This window comes from Saccoglossus kowalevskii, chromosome 7, assembly GCF_978046115.1.
Source record: "Saccoglossus kowalevskii chromosome 7, keSacKowa6.1, whole genome shotgun sequence".
Lineage (NCBI taxonomy): Eukaryota > Metazoa > Hemichordata > Enteropneusta > Harrimaniidae > Saccoglossus > Saccoglossus kowalevskii.
In genome coordinates this window covers 23,427,560-23,445,349 of record NC_140647.1, presented here as the reverse complement: position 1 = coordinate 23,445,349, position 17,790 = coordinate 23,427,560, and the positions used below count along the sequence as shown (strand labels likewise).

General features: G+C 34.5%; 1 protein-coding gene and 1 long non-coding RNA gene across 2 annotated transcripts; one reads left to right on the top strand and one right to left on the bottom strand.

The window, feature by feature from the left end:
• Window positions 1–727: 727 nt before the first annotated feature.
• LOC102809806 (COMM domain-containing protein 3-like) lies at window positions 728–8,257 on the bottom strand. Its single transcript, XM_006817021.3, has 5 exons — window positions 8,091–8,257; window positions 7,324–7,435; window positions 6,187–6,346; window positions 4,518–4,634; window positions 728–3,688 (listed from the first exon to the last, which is right to left on the bottom strand). Exons 1-5 carry the CDS (start codon window positions 8,227–8,229, stop codon window positions 3,629–3,631), a joined length of 588 nt encoding a protein of 195 aa, XP_006817084.2. The 5' UTR covers window positions 8,230–8,257; the 3' UTR covers window positions 728–3,628.
• Window positions 8,258–8,311: 54 nt separating this feature from the next.
• Window positions 8,312–17,790, top strand: LOC146740871 (uncharacterized). Its single transcript, XR_014929997.1, has 3 exons — window positions 8,312–8,399; window positions 10,113–10,148; window positions 17,615–17,790. It is a non-coding gene; the product is annotated as an uncharacterized LOC146740871 (long non-coding RNA).

The window sequence follows — 17,790 nt, the reverse complement described above, 5'->3', positions numbered from 1 at the left end:
ATGTTTATAAATGGAACAATTCGATGCTTTATTTGTTAGAATTCACCCTCCTCACCAACGCATATGAACAACTAGGGATCCTAGTAGGTGCTCCTTTGTGAAGTGAATTCATTATTCTTTGATGTTGCTGAGTAAATCGATTCAACAACTGATTTAGTTATGCATAACAATTAATATGCAAAATAGGTGATTAAAATATCACATTAATTCAACATTCTTAGACAATTATCTACACAAGCAGTATGCAAGCACAAGTTTTAACCATTTCAGCAAACAGTTGTTAGGACATTGATTAAACATGTGGAAAGTTAGTATGCAAATTATCTCCTGTAGTATACTTTATTTAAGCTGGAATTAATTTTTAATAAAAAGACATTATTACTGGTTTTCACAGGGTTTATTTTCGATGATTTGAAATTAAAATATAGAAAACAGAATATTTTCACTGGATTTTATATTCACTGCTTTCTCACTTCACCCAAGATAACAAAAGTAAATTCTAAGTAAAAATAAAGAAGTTTACAGTAATTATTATGCAAAAATTTGTACTAAAATTTAAATGGTTACAAAGTATCTGTATACCAAATTACATCCCAATCCATCAAGTGGTTTTTGAGATATTGGTAGAAAAAAAATGTAATTGACACAACTAGACATCAGTAACATAAGCCTCTCTTGGTGCTTTGCAAAAAAACAAAACAAAACAAAACAACAATAGTCACTTCAGTAAATGGTAAATATTTTCTTTACTCAATTATGACAGAAGTATACATTACAATTAATATTTTGATTGTCATGAAAATTTTTGGGTTTTGTCTTGCATTCATACTAGCTATGAATTCGGGAAGATCTAAGACATTCCAATGTGAATTACGTAGAAGAACATGTCATGCTTTTTATCCAGTGGTATCAGAACAAAGTATTACATGCACTGATGACAGTTTTCAATTGATTTATGGCTATTTCGGAAAAGTTACAATATTCTACCAGTGTGTTGGCTTATCTACTGGTAACTCTACAAAGACTTCCCATCCATGGAAAAGGAAACGGAGGTCCTGACACTTTGTAATCAACATATGACAAAATGGAAACAGGAAAATACAACATTAGGATTAACAACAGAAATATATTTAAATACTGTAAAATACTGTGGAATACTTTTTCACTGGAATTAAATTTCGCTGAAAAGGCTTTTTGGGCGTTCTTTATGGAATTTCATCCCATCAGCAAAAATAGCGAAAATAAATTCGAAGCGAAAATAAACTACTGTAGAATACTTTATTTTCGCTTGGAATTTATTTTAATATGCTGAAGGGATGATTCTGTGAAAATAAAATCCAGCGAATATACATTTTTTCCTATATTTCACATTCAACTCATCAAAAATCAGTGAAAATAAATTCATACAAAACACAAAAAAAAGGCTTTTCAGTAAAAATTAATTCCAGCTAAAATAAAATATTTCACAGTACACTGTTGTCTCTAATAGTAGCTTACATAAATAACAGAGGTGTGTCTATGGTGATACAAATTTGAATAATCTAGTATGCAATGTTACTATGGGTTTACATATATAATAGCGTTTCTTATAAAGCAAATATTGTAGAATGACAATAATCAGATTTCTTCATTTTATTTGTTTATCTAATAAATATAATAACAATATTGTAAACGGTTTCATCTTTATTAGAACTTCGTTCACAGAAATACAGACTGCACAGCTCCAGAAAAAACACGGAGCATGTGACACAAAGTACTGCACATGCGCAGTTCACTACATCAAAAGTCAACTGGATGTTTACCTCAATGCATGCTGGGAGTTCAACGCACTGCATGCTGGGAGTTTGTCATACAGCAAGTTAACATATCTTCAGACAGTATTTGTTAGTTTCATGAAACACATCTCCCTGATAAATACTGATAAAATTTTCTAATTTTGTCCATCGGCAAATAAATTTTAAAAAATACTTTAAGTATATATCATCATGAACAATTCGTAGTAAAAAAAATGTATACTCCGATCAATCAATCAATCAATCAACCATCCCATCACATATTACGGGTCTGTTATTGGGCATTTTGTAAAATGTAAAGAGTGGATCACACTAAAGTAAGTCACCAGAAAACATACAGTAATGTTATGCTTATGTTTTGAGTAACATAAACCTTGGCGCCATGAAGTACAGACATATTTTTAAGCAACTCAATTTGTTGTGTTCTCAGTAACTATATCTGGCTCAGTCACTTAGTAATATTTTTTGTTGTTGACATCATTAACTCGGTCAACTGTTGATCTTTATTTGTTTTCAAAATATGTGTATTTGTTGATACTTATCATAGCATAGTTTGTGAGGCAAAAAACAAATATCACTGATAGCGGTTTTTGCATCAGGCTGGTATACCTCAAGTTCAAATCCTACCTGAGGTTAAGCACCTCAAAGATCAAGCCCCTACCGTGAGTAAGTATGCCAAACACAATTGGAAAGTTAAATCCATTGGCGGAATTCATTCACTAATGGATACAACTTTGGCTAAACCAAGGTTAAGGTCCTTGAGATGCTTAAGTTCAACCAGGCTTGGTTGACATTAAATTGCCATAATGACACTATGATAGAAAGATAATCACACAGCTCTGAAAAATGCAGTATATGTCAACACGTGCAAGTTGCACATGATGAAAAAAAAAAAAGTCACAAAAGAGACATCAGTGACATTCAATGCACGGAACTGTCAAAGCGTTTTAGGTAAAATGTTATTAGCCCTGGATTCACAGTGTTGATAAAATTGACATTCAGTTGACGATACCCGCTAAACATTGCCATGGATCTTGCTAAAGCAAAATAAAGTGAATGCGTACACAAATGAACCAAACGTATAATGACCAAATACATGATTTATTTGTAAAAATGCGAAATTAAACCTTTAGTTTGGTACAATTTGGTTTTATTTTCGTTTGCATGGAAACACAATTATGTAATCATAGTATACACATGTTCATTGTGGGCTTTCTGTTTCACCCATAAAAGTTGATTATTAAGCACAGATCACCTTAACAATCTGGCATTCATTTTTAGTAGATATACACAGTATCTTGTACCTTGTGTTGAATATTAATTATACCAGTACCATGAAGTTATTATAAGGATACCGCAAAAACAGTAAAACAGGAGTATTGACCGACGTGCAGCATACTGAGTGAATACTTTGCGTTATCCTCATAATAACCTTATTATTATACACCCCCCCCCCCCCAGGATACATCATGGGAATGTTTAAATCCAGAAAGTTTAGAACAGATTTAGCGAACTTCTTTGTGTTGAGTCCGGACAAACCTTGGGGGCTGCCATGTTTGTTTTTATTATTCAAGGACGCTTACATGCTAAATGGTTATATACTTGGAATTCACATTTCCTATTGTAGTGGGATGCAAATACCCAGTGCAATACCACAAAATTACGGCATGCTGTAACTTATGACGTTCTGATGGCAGATGTATAATAACATACCTCACTAGTTTCTGTGAGTTGAACCAAAGCAGACGTTCTTAGAAACTTACACGGAAATATATATATTTATACAGTAAAAATGAAAATACTATAAAAAAAACTTTTCATATATAAAAAAATTATCACAGTTGGCTGGCTTTCTCTAAATTTTTACATGCGTCTTTCAACTTTCCGACCAAATCCTGTAAAGATATAAGAAACAAACAAGACTTTGTAACATAAAATATACAATGAGTCAAAGAACATCATATGTGGATGTAAAAAGAAAGTATGTGTCTGGTTTGATGAGAATGGGGGGAAAGGAGCAATATTTGAGAAAAAAAATGTTATAATCTTTCAGTTGTTTTCTTTTGTTTTATATGACCATTTTTATATTCTTTTCCAATATAATATTGTGGTACTGCACAGGTTATCTCTATATTACCATATTAGGATATGCAAATTCCAAATATGGAATGATTTTCAAGCTGGCAGGCATGTTATAAAGATAGCGAGAAAGTTCTACTAATTTCTACAACCTTGCTCAGTTTTGGGCTTTATAAAACAAGTACCGGTAGTTGTATTGGGGAGAAGTTCGATAATAATAAGGTTATTATGTGGAAGCCACAAAGTATGCAGTCACACAGTATTTTCAGGTGCATTAGTTTAAGGTGAAACAAAATGTCCCTGGTTAATTTGTTTTATAAAATCAACAAGCAAAAGCTGTTATTTGTTTTTTTCTAAAATTCTGACAAAAAAAAAAAAGTATTTTTGCATAATTTGCTGGTACGTGCCATCATTAAACCTTTTTTTCTGCTCAAATTTTTATACATTCTTACTTTTGGACTAAACGAAAAATGTGACATTGCTTCTAGTTTTTGGTCAAAATTTTAAAAATTTTCATACAAGAGCAAACTACGAATGAAACTATTCTATGGATGGTGCTTGCACTTGACTTTGCCAACCAAAGGGCAAACATAACAGAAGCACATGCAGAATTAAGTGAAGATAAACACAAATTATGACTCCTACCTGTAACTGTTCCATGGAACATGCAAATTGCACATCTTTTGTTTCTTCTTGACCTCCTTCTTCCGTTTTTAATGTCACCATATACACTGGTTCATTCACTTTATCAACATGATTATTCTAAGTATACAAACAAAAATGATGACACTGTGAAACCACCTTATTTGCATACTGTCCCCTTCAAGTATCCAATTGGTATTTTGTATAGTTAGGTATCCAAGTGTTCCCATACAAGACCATTACATGGGACACACACTGGAGAATTCGGCATAGTTAGGCAACCAAGTGTTCCCATACAAGACCATTACATGGGACACACACTGGAGAATTCAGCATAGTTAGGCATCCAAGTGTTTCCATACAAGACAATTACATGGGACACACACTGGAGAATTCTGCATAGTTAGGCACACAATTGTTCCCATACCAGACCACAAGATGCAATACCTACTTATCAAAAGATAACAGAGCGGAGCTGTTCATATAGGTGATTGTTCGTCAGCGTCAATCATCATTTTTGATTTCCTCAAAAACTATCAATCCAATCATTTTGATAAATAATATGTAAATACCTTGAATGAACCCCTAAATGATTTTTTTTTATTTTGTGACAATATCATCAATTTTTGTCATTTTAGGTAAAAAAAAATATATTTTCGACTTCTTCTTAAAAACTACCAAGCCCAATTAAATAATGACATTATTTTTGATGAAGTTAAGTTGACATATTCTTAACAGCCGAAATCAAACTACTTTTTGTGAATTAACTGCATTTTGGGTGTGTGTTACTTGACTTGGCTACAAAAATGTTTTCTTGCATTTTGACTGTCAAGTCACTACTTAAAGAGCTAAAATGAAATTTTCACTACTAAAAAATGTTGTGGTAATCACAGACTCATGAAATTTGAGAATATTTCTCCCTCAGGAAATTTAAGCAGGTTAGAAGTAACAAATTATTTATGTTATTATTTATATTATTTATTATTTTACATACTGGGCATGTACTACTGAACAGTGTGAAAGTCTTAGATTATGATTCCCATAAGCAAGATTGACTCATGTTTATTTTCTCTTGTCCCTACCAATCGAAAATCATCACGCAACATTGAGGATCATGATGATAACAGATCAAAGCTGAACATGAGGCTGTTCAATTAAACTCGTCCCAAAAATACTTTTTTATCGTAAAATGCTGTAAATTTGGAGAGGTGGGGGATTACATTGAGACAGAATTTTATACTTGGTCAACTATGGTAAAGCAAACATTTTCTGTATTTGTATTTATGCAAATTAAAAGCAATTGTCTATCCAACATTTATCCATACATTTACATTAATTGAAATGATATACTGTAAAATAGTAAGTTTCAGCTGAAAAGATATTTTGACTGTTTTGTATGGAATTTATGTTCATTGATATTGAGTTGAATGTAAAATATAAGAAAAAAGGTATATTCGCTGGATTTTATTTTCACTGAATCTTCCCTTCAGCTGAAACAGATAAGATAAATTATTTTTCAGCATTCAGTAACAGTAAGCTTTGTTATTGCACATACCCCCGGTAAAATCGTTTGACTAGTGGGGGTTTAAAACTGTAACCCACTCAAAATTGTACAAATATCTATATATAAATGCATGGTGTTTTTATAAGCATTATATAAGATGTTACATACCTTTAAATAAAAATCAAGTCTCCAGTCAACATCTACAATATGCGGTGGTGTGTGTCCTATATTACTTAGTAATGCTTGAATTTCAGGTTTTTTACTGATAAAAATTTTTTTGAGGATATCTATTCGATCAGCCGTGAATTTGCAGTCTTCAAGAGTGGTACTGAAAAATACAAATTATAAATAGATCATCAGGTAACTGCTCTTAGCAAAGGTGGCTCTCAGACATGACTGCTATATCATTTCCTTGCATTTACAAAATGAAGGTGGCGTTTTAATGGATTGTTCTTGGTTCAAAGGTCATAAAAGTTTCTTGGACAGACAATTTATGCAGTAACAGCAAACCTAGAGTCAATGTCAGTAAACTCATTTAAAATATGAAGTTACCATAGTCAATACCAAGGATTTATGTAGGGAACACTATGGAACAAAGAGGTGGTGTTGTGTTCCCACTATCCTGAAGTGTTTTGATTTAAGTACTATACAAAGTCAACATAATCTTCACTATCTGTTTACACTGACCACTCAGCAGACAGAACCACACCTACTTTACAACTTCACTGCTCAAAATCATAACTGCACCATATCTACAACACACTGAAACTTTCAAGTCAGCTGCTTTAAGTTTGCAGTGGGTAATTATGACAATTCAGCTTGTCTCTCAATTTTGCAAGAAATCACCAGCAGCAACGCGGTCACTAATTGGCTGCTGGCACTGGCAATTACTTGGCTGGTGGATAAATAATATAAGGGTATGTAACTGGTGTGATATGCAATGAAGATCTGAATACAAAGTCATGCAAATTGCAAAGTGGTCACAAAACAGGTCAAAGTGTATGACATAAAAGATTAAAGACATTTTGATTCCAACAACCAGCTCTAGATTTTTCCCCATCCCGACTATAATGATGTCATTGACACTGAACAGTGTTTTTGTTTTTATATAACATATTCTCAAAAATGGTAGCAAATTTCAGTCTGGAACACTGGACCAAACAATGACTACAATGAGTCATTGACAATGAACGATGTTTTTTGATATAAAATAGTCTCAAACATCGTACGAAAATTCATTATGCAACACTGAACCAAACAAAAAAAGTAAACATCAGTGACATTCCAATATATAAAAATACAAACCTGATTGTTGATGCATCGCTGTCATGTTTAGCAGCTTCCAATACTAGTGTTACAAGGGATGCAAAGCAGAGTTTTAAAACAGCACGGTCTACATTTGATAGACCTTCATCATCTGAAAATAAGTATAACTTCATTAAAAGACATGAAAAATATTTTAGATTCAGAAATTTATTTTTTTAAATAATTTAAACCACACACACACTCATGATCAGAGGTAAACTGTCAAAGCTATCTGGTTTGTATTTTTTCTGACTCGTTTAAAGTTGGACCCTATTACTCTATTTTGGTTCCAGTCAGCAATTTATACAGACCTGATATGTGAAGGGTGTGCAATTATCCATTTTGTTGATAATTTTTGATATTCTGAAGATGCGTGCAAATAATATCTCTCATGACACAAACATACAAACATGTTGGCATAGAATTATTTTAACTTATGATATAATGACGTCACACAATCATATAACGATGCTACATCAGTATTTATAATGATGTTGGCTTATACTTTAATGAGAATACACCATCATATAACGACTTTATATAATATAACGATGTCACACACAACCATATAATTGTGCTAGAGTATAATATAATGATATTACATCACTGTATAGAGGTGTATGCGAATAATATACAGTTGAACAACAATATAAGACAGCATCGGCGTTCCATAGACCAACCCCTGTGGGCTGGCTGTGTAGCGCACACCCACAAACTTATCAAACATCCTCAAATCATCTTTCCCCCAAACAAATCGACATCCTTACCGAGCACGGAGGTGTCAGTGGAATCTTTCAAAAGGTTATCACACACTCGGCGAACAAGAACGATGAAAGCTTTGTCCGAAACATGTGCGCTGTCCCCACAGAGCTGCAACCCTCCCAAGGCCTCGACAGACAGCTCCATTTTGTTTTATTGTGAGGCTTCCGCACATATGACCTTTGACCTATACACTCATTTCCCGCGAGAATATCGCGAGATTTTGCTACTTCAACGCTTATGACAATGGATTGTTTATTTCACTTTTGTCGTCTGCTGTTTTATGATACTGAAGTTGTGTCCTTGAATCATTTGAGGTAAATTTGAGTAGTTATTTTCTTTATTTATACCGCTAAAATACTATATAGCGCTATAGGTACTTGGCATGTTTCAATTTCAAGAAGACTTATCGGTCGCGTGATTTCAAGATTAAAGGACTGGGGTCGCCGTAGCCCTGCGTACAGTGCTGTGTGTACGGGAACGCGTTTGGTTAACAGATGTCCCCACCTCAGCCCTGCGTACCTCCATAGACAAAGTCCGGGAGCGCACCGTAATTGGTGCGCAAGTTAAAAATAAGTAGTTTCCCAGCCGAAATCTTTTGAAATGACGATAGTTATCCGTAACAACCATTACAAAGTTATCTGAAACTGAAATGTTTTTAAATAACAACTAGTAAAGACGGTCAAATTGTAAACGCGTAGGTACCAGAGGAATCATCCACCAAACGCCGCCATTTTTTATTTCATTCACGCGAGAGAATGCGTTTGTTTTTAGGGCAAAGTAGCCGATTTCATCCACAATTGGACTCCGAACTGGGAGTTCTGGATATATCTGGTAATCGATCATCATTTTGGATACCTGGTCATGTTATTTCATTAAAAAAGTTATATTTTTCAAAGTCCCGTACTTTGTCTATAGAAGTTCGCAGGGCTGTGGTGGGGACATCTATCAACCGAACGCGTCTCCGTACACACAGCACTGCACGCAGGGCTAGGGTCGCCGCGCATCGGGTGTTCGAATATCATGTAAACAAGTATTTTAGACGCGTTGTGTGCATCGCTATGAGTCTCATATCGAACATGACCACCACCTTTTGATTATTTGACCGTTGTGATGCAAGTAACCTTTGGAATACCGACCTGTTTTGGACTCCGAGTTAGGGGTTGGTGTACAGTCAAATAAATTACTTGCAAAATTAATGCAAAACAAAGACTGTAGACACAATTCCGACAGCATAGTTGTTCAGGGTGTATCCTAAAATAAAGACTGCAGTGTTTTTAACATACATATTATCGCTACATGGTATCATATCGAATGCACGCAGTCGTGGCGACCACTGCTGAATGAGAACCAGGCTTTTTTGTTCACATTTCCTGTTTCCGGCTGTTTTTACATTTGACTAGCTCAACAATAGTAGTAAACATGACATGGAATTACATTAGAAATGGGAAAATATTGCTATTTTTAAGTCAACAAGCTTGAATATGCATGTTTTGTTTAGCAGTTACATTATGATCATGTTAATAAACACCCTTGATGAGCTATCAAACACTAATATTTTAACATGTTTTAGCTAAATGATTTGCGCAGTCTCAGAAGGTCTGTGGTTCGCGTTTGTCTATTTTCAGTGCAAAAACACACATTTCAAAAAAACTAAATTATGCTCATAGATATTGAAAAATTTACACAAAAATATATATCATGTGTATAGTCAAATGCTCTATAAAATATCAAATGTAGTGAATACATCATGTATTTGTAAATTAGTTTTAAAAAGTTGAAAAACGTTGCATTAATATTGACGGTCATACTGGAAAGTATGAGGCAAAACTTCTTCAAACAAAAACGTCTTAGTTAAAAGTGGCGTGAATATTTGTGATTGTTACATCGCGTGAACGCTGCTGCTTGCAGAAGTTCATCCAAAGTTCAAAGTGACGTGTATATATTATTGCTTTGGCACGAGAACATTCCTTGGAAAGGGGTTCATCAAAAGTCCGGAGTTATGTGAATACATTATTGCTTCCTTACAGAACGTTGCATGGGATTCATCTAAAACTCAAAGCGAGGTGAATATACTATTAATTCGTTACGTGTTACTTGTAACGTGTTACGTGAACGTTGCATGGTTGCATGGTTAGTGCTACCCAGAGTTCAAAGTACGTGAATAAAATTATTGTTTAGTTACGACGTGCTACGTGAACGTTACACGATTATGGTCATCCAGAGTTCAAAGTAAATGAATAAATTATTCTTTCGTTACGTGTTACCGGAACGTAACAAGAATAACTTATTGTTTCGTTACGTGTTACGCGAACGTTACTTAATTAGGGTCATCAAAAGTTCAAAGTGACGTGAATATATTATTGCTTCGTTACTTGTTACGTGAACGCCGCATGGTTAGGGTCATCCAGAGTTCAAAGTACTTGTATGTGAATATATTGTTGCTTGTTGTTACGTGAACACTGGATGCTTCGGGTCATTCAAAGTTCAAATTACGTGAATATATTATTGCTTCGTTACGTGTTACGTGAAGGCCGCATGGTTAGGGTCATCCAGAGTTCAAAGTATGTGAATATATTGTTGCTTCGTTACGTGTTACGTGAACACTGGATGCTTCGGGTCATTCAAAGTTCAAATTACGTGAATATATTATTACTTCGTTACGTGTTACGTGGACGCTGCATGATTAGGATCATCCAAACTACAAATTACGTGAATATATTATTGCTTCGTTACGTGTTACGTAAAGGCCGCATGGTTAGGGTCATCCAGAGTTCAAAGTATGTGAATATATTGTTGCTTCGTTACGTGTTACGTGAACACTGGATGGTTCGGGTCATACAAAGTTCAAATTACGTGAATATATTATTACTTCGTTACGTGTTACGTGGACGCTGCATGATTAGGATCATCCAAACTACAAATTACGTGAATATATTATTACTTCGTTACGTGTTACGTGAACGTTGCATGATTAGGGTCATCCAAACTTCACATTTCGTGAATATATTATTACTTCGTTACGTGTTACGTGGACGCTGCATGATTAGGATCATCCAAACTACAAATTACGTGAATATATTATTACTTCGTTACGTGTTACGTGAACGTTGCATGATTAGGGTCATCCAAACTACAAATTACGTGAATATATTATTACTTCGTTACGTGTTACGTGAACGTTGCATGATTAGGGTCATCCAAACTTCACATTTCGTGAATATATTATTACTTCGTTACGTGTTACGTGAACGTTGCATGATTAGGGTCATCCAAACCTCACATTTCGTGAATATATTATTACTTCGTTACGTGTTACGTGAACATTGCATGATTAAGGTCATCCAAACTACAAATTACGTGAATATATTATTACTTCGTTACGTGTTACGTGAACGTTGCATGATTAGGGTCATCCAAACTACAAATTACGTGAATATATTATTACTTCGTTACGTGTTACGTGAACGTTGCATGATTAGAGTCATCCAAACTACAAATTACGTGAATATATTATTACTTCGTTACGTGTTACGTGAACGCTGCATGTTTAGGATCATCCAAACTACAAATTACGTGAATATATTATTACTTCGTTACGTGTTACGTGAACGTTGCATGATTAGGGTCATCCAAACTTCACATTTCGTGAATATATTATTACTTCGTTATGTCTTACGTGAACGTTGCTTGATTAGGATCATCCAAACTACGTACAAATTACGTGAATATATTATTACTTCGTTACGTGTTACGTGAACGTTGCATGATTTGGGTCATCCAAACTACAAATTACGTGAATATATTATTACTTCGTTACGTGTTACGTGAACGTTGCATGATTAGGGTCATCCAAACTTCACATTTCGTGAATATATTATTACTTCGTTACGTGTTACGTGAACGTTGCATGATTAGGGTCATCCAAATTTCACATTTCGTGAATATATTATTACTTCGTTACGTGTTACGTGAACGTTGCATGATTAGGGTCATCCAAACTTCACATTTCGTGAATATATTATTACTTCGTTACGTGTTACGTGAACGTTGCATGATTAAGGTCATCCAAACTACAAATTACGTGAATATATTATTATTTCGTTACGTGTTACGTGAACGTTGCATGATTAGGGTCATCCAAACTACAAATTACGTGAATATATTATTACTTCGTTACGTGTTACGTGAACGTTGCATGATTAGGGTCATCCAAACTACAAATTACGTGAATAATTATTACTTCGTTACGTGTTACGTGAACGTTGCATGATTAGGGTCATCCAAACTACAAATTACGTGAATATATTATTACTTCGTTACGTGTTACGTGAACGTTGCATGATTAGGGTCACCCAAACTTCACATTTCGTGAATATATTATTACTTCGTTACGTGTTACGTGAACGTTGCATGATTAGGATCATCCAAACTACGTACAAATTACGTGAATATATTATTACTTCGTTACGTGTTACGTGAACGTTGCATGATTAGGGTCATCCAAACTTCACATTTCGTGAATATATTATTACTTCGTTACGTGTTACGTGAACGTTGCATGATTAGGGTCATCCAAACTTCACATATCGTGAATATATTATTACTTCGTTACGTGTTACGTGAACGTTGCATGATTAGGGTCATCCAAACTTTACATTTCGTGAATATATTATTACTTCGTTACGTGTTACGTGAACGTTGCATGATTAAGGTCATCCAAACTACAAATTACGTGAATATATTATTACTTCGTTACGTGTTACGTGAACGTTGCATGATTAGGGTCATCCAAACTACAAATTACGTGAATATATTATTACTTCGTTACGTGTTACGTGAACGTTGCATGATTAGGGTCATCCAAACTACAAATTACGTGAATATATTATTACTTCGTTACGTGTTACGTGAACGTTGCATGATTAGGGTCATCCAAACTACAAATTACGTGAATATATTATTACTTCGTTACGTGTTACGTGAACGTTGCATGATTAGGGTCATCCAAACTTCACATTTCGTGAATATATTATTACTTCGTTACGTGTTACGTGAACGTTGCATGATTAGGATCATCCAAACTACGTACAAATTACGTGAATATATTATTACTTCGTTACGTGTTACGTGAACGTTGCATGATTAGGGTCATCCAAACTACAAATTACGTGAATATATTATTACTTCGTTACGTGTTACGTGAACGTTGCATGATTAGGGTCATCCAAACTACAAATTACGTGAATATATTATTACTTCGTTACGTGTTATGTGAACGTTGCATGATTATGATCATCCAAACTACAAATTACGTGAATATATTATTACTTCGTTACGTGTTACGTGAACGTTGCATGATTAGGGTCATCCAAACTTCACATTTCGTGAATATATTATTACTTCGTTACGTGTTACGTGAACGTTGCATGATTAGGGTCATCCAAACTACAAATTACGTGAATATATTATTACTTCGTTACGTGTTACGTGAACGTTGCATGATTAGGGTCATCCAAACTACAAATTACGTGAATATATTATTACTTCGTTACGTGTTACGTGAACGTTGCATGATTAGGGTCATCCAAACTTCACATTTCGTGAATATATTATTACTTCGTTACGTGTTACGTGAACGTTGCATGATTAAGGTCATCCAAACTTCACATTTCGTGAATATATTATTACTTCGTTACGTGTTACGTGAACGTTGCATGATTAGGGTCATCCAAACTTCACATTTCGTGAATATATTATTACTTCGTTACGTGTTACGTGAACGTTGCATGATTAAGGTCATCCAAACTACAAATTACGTGAATATATTATTACTTCGTTACGTGTTACGTGAACGTTGCATGATTAGGGTCATCCAAACTACAAATTACGTGAATATATTACTTCGTTACGTGTTACGTGAACGTTGCATGATTAGGGTCATCCAAACTACAAATTACGTGAATATATTATTACTTCGTTACGTGTTACGTGAACGCTGCATGATTAGGATCATCCAAACTACAAATTACGTGAATATATTATTACTTCGTTACGTGTTACGTGAACGTTGCATGATTAGGGTCATCCAAACTTCACATTTCGTGAATATATTATTACTTCGTTACGTGTTACGTGAACGTTGCATGATTAGGGTCATCCAAACTACGTACAAATTACGTGAATATATTATTACTTCGTTACGTGTTACGTGAACGTTGCATGATTAGGGTCATCCAAACTACAAATTACGTGAATATATTATTACTTCGTTACGTGTTACGTGAACGTTGCATGATTAGGGTCATCCAAACTACAAATTACGTGAATATATTATTACTTCGTTACGTGTTACGTGAACGTTGCATGATTAGGGTCATCCAAACTACAAATTACGTGAATATATTATTACTTCGTTACGTGTTATGTGAACGTTGCATGATTAGGATCATCCAAACTACAAATTACGTGAATATATTATTACTTCGTTACGTGTTACGTGAACGTTGCATGATTAGGGTCATCCAAACTTCACATTTCGTGAATATATTATTACTTCGTTACGTGTTACGTGAACATTGCATGATTAGGGTCATCCAAACTACAAATTACGTGAATATATTATTACTTCGTTACGTGTTACGTGAACGTTGCATGATTAGGGTCATCCAAACTACAAATTACGTGAATATATTATTACTTCGTTACGTGTTACGTGAACGTTGCATGATTAGGGTCATCCAAACTTCACATTTCGTGAATATATTATTACTTCGTTACGTGTTACGTGAACGTTGCATGATTAAGGTCATCCAAACTTCACATTTCGTGAATATATTATTACTTCGTTACGTGTTACGTGAACGTTGCATGATTAGGGTCATCCAAACTTCACATTTCGTGAATATATTATTACTTCGTTACGTGTTACGTGAACGTTGCATGATTAAGGTCATCCAAACTACAAATTACGTGAATATATTATTACTTCGTTACGTGTTACGTGAACGTTGCATGATTAGGGTCATCCAAACTACAAATTACGTGAATATATTATTACTTCGTTACGTGTTACGTGAACGTTGCATGATTAGGGTCATCCAAACTACAAATTACGTGAATATATTATTACTTCGTTACGTGTTACGTGAACGCTGCATGATTAGGATCATCCAAACTACAAATTACGTGAATATATTATTACTTCGTTACGTGTTACGTGAACGTTGCATGATTAGGGTCATCCAAACTTCACATTTCGTGAATATATTATTACTTCGTTACGTGTTACGTGAACGTTGCATGATTAGGATCATCCAAACTACGTACAAATTACGTGAATATATTATTACTTCGTTACGTGTTACGTGAACGTTGCATGATTTGGGTCATCCAAACTACAAATTACGTGAATATATTATTACTTCGTTACGTGTTACGTGAACGTTGCATGATTAGGGTCATCCAAACTTCACATTTCGTGAATATATTATTACTTCGTTACGTGTTACGTGAACGTTGCATGATTAGGGTCATCCAAACTTCACATTTCGTGAATATATTATTACTTCGTTACGTGTTACGTGAACGTTGCATGATTAGGGTCATCCAAACTTCACATTTCGTGAATATATTATTACTTCGTTACGTGTTACGTGAACGTTGCATGATTAAGGTCATCCAAACTACAAATTACGTGAATATATTATTACTTCGTTACGTGTTACGTGAACGTTGCATGATTAGGGTCATCCAAACTACAAATTACGTGAATATATTATTACTTCGTTACGTGTTACGTGAACGTTGCATGATTAGGGTCATCCAAACTACAAATTACGTGAATATATTATTACTTCGTTACGTGTTACGTGAACGTTGCATGATTAGGGTCATCCAAACTACAAATTACGTGAATATATTATTACTTCGTTACGTGTTACGTGAACGTTGCATGATTAGGGTCACCCAAACTTCACATTTCGTGAATATATTATTACTTCGTTACGTGTTACGTGAACGTTGCATGATTAGGATCATCCAAACTACGTAAAAATTACGTGAATATATTATTACTTCGTTACGTGTTACGTGAACGTTGCATAATTAGGGTCATCCAAACTTCACATTTCGTGAATATATTATTACTTCGTTACGTGTTACGTGAACGTTGCATGATTAGGGTCATCCAAACTTCACATTTCGTGAATATATTATTACTTCGTTACGTGTTACGTGAACGTTGCATGATTAAGGTCATCCAAACTACAAATTACGTGAATATATTATTACTTCGTTACGTGTTACGTGAACGTTGCATGATTAGGGTCATCCAAACTACAAATTACGTGAATATATTATTACTTCGTTACGTGTTACGTGAACGTTGCAAGATTAGGGTCATCCAAACTACAAATTACGTGAATATATTATTACTTCGTTACGTGTTACGTGAACGTTGCATGATTAGGGTCATCCAAACTACAAATTACGTGAATATATTATTACTTCGTTACGTGTTGCGTGAACGTTGCATGATTAGGGTCATCCAAACTTCACATTTCGTGAATATATTATTACTTCGTTACGTGTTACGTGAACGTTGCATGATTAGGATCATCCAAACTACGTACAAATTACGTGAATATATTATTACTTCGTTACGTGTTACGTGAACGTTGCATGATTAGGGTCATCCAAACTACAAATTACGTGAATATATTATTACTTCGTTACGTGTTACGTGAACGTTGCATGATTAGGGTCATCCAAACTACAAATTACGTGAATATATTATTACTTCGTTACGTGTTACGTGAACGTTGCATGATTAAGATCATCCAAACTACAAATTACGTGAATATATTATTACTTCGTTACGTGTTACGTGAACGTTGCATGATTAGGGTCATCCAAACTTCACATTTCGTGAATATATTATTACTTCGTTACGTGTTACGTGAACGTTGCATGATTAGGGTCATCCAAACTTCACATTTCGTGAATATATTATTACTTCGTTACGTGTTACGTGGACGCTGCATGATTAGGATCATCCAAACTACAAATTACGTGAATATATTATTACTTCGTTACGTGTTACGTGAACGCTGCATGATTAGGGTCATCCAAACTACAAATTACGTGAATATATTATTACTTCGTTACGTGTTACGTGAACGTTGCATGATTAGGGTCATCCAAACTTCACATTTCGTGAATATATTATTACTTCGTTACGTGTTACGTGAACGTTGCATGATTAATTTCATCCAAACTACGTACAAATTACGTGAATATATTATTACTTTGTTACGTGTTACGTGAGCGTTGCATGATTAGGGTCATCCAAACTACAAATTACGTGAATATATTATTACTTCGTTACGTGTTACGTGAACGTTGCATGACTAGGGTCATCCAAACTTCACATTTCGTGAATATATTATTACTTCGTTACGTGTTACGTGAACGTTGCATGATTAGGGTCATTCAAACTTCACATTTCGTGAATATATTATTCCATCCTTAGGTCAAGATGGTGGACTACATATAATGAAAAGTTGAATTTCTAGAGAAGCTAGTATTTGTGAAGAGCTTTTATAATAATATCGCGGTAATCCGGCTTTCGCGGTATGCATGTGTATGACTGTATGGAAGTATAGCTATATACTGACATTGTACATTAAATTACTTGTAAATGAAAAA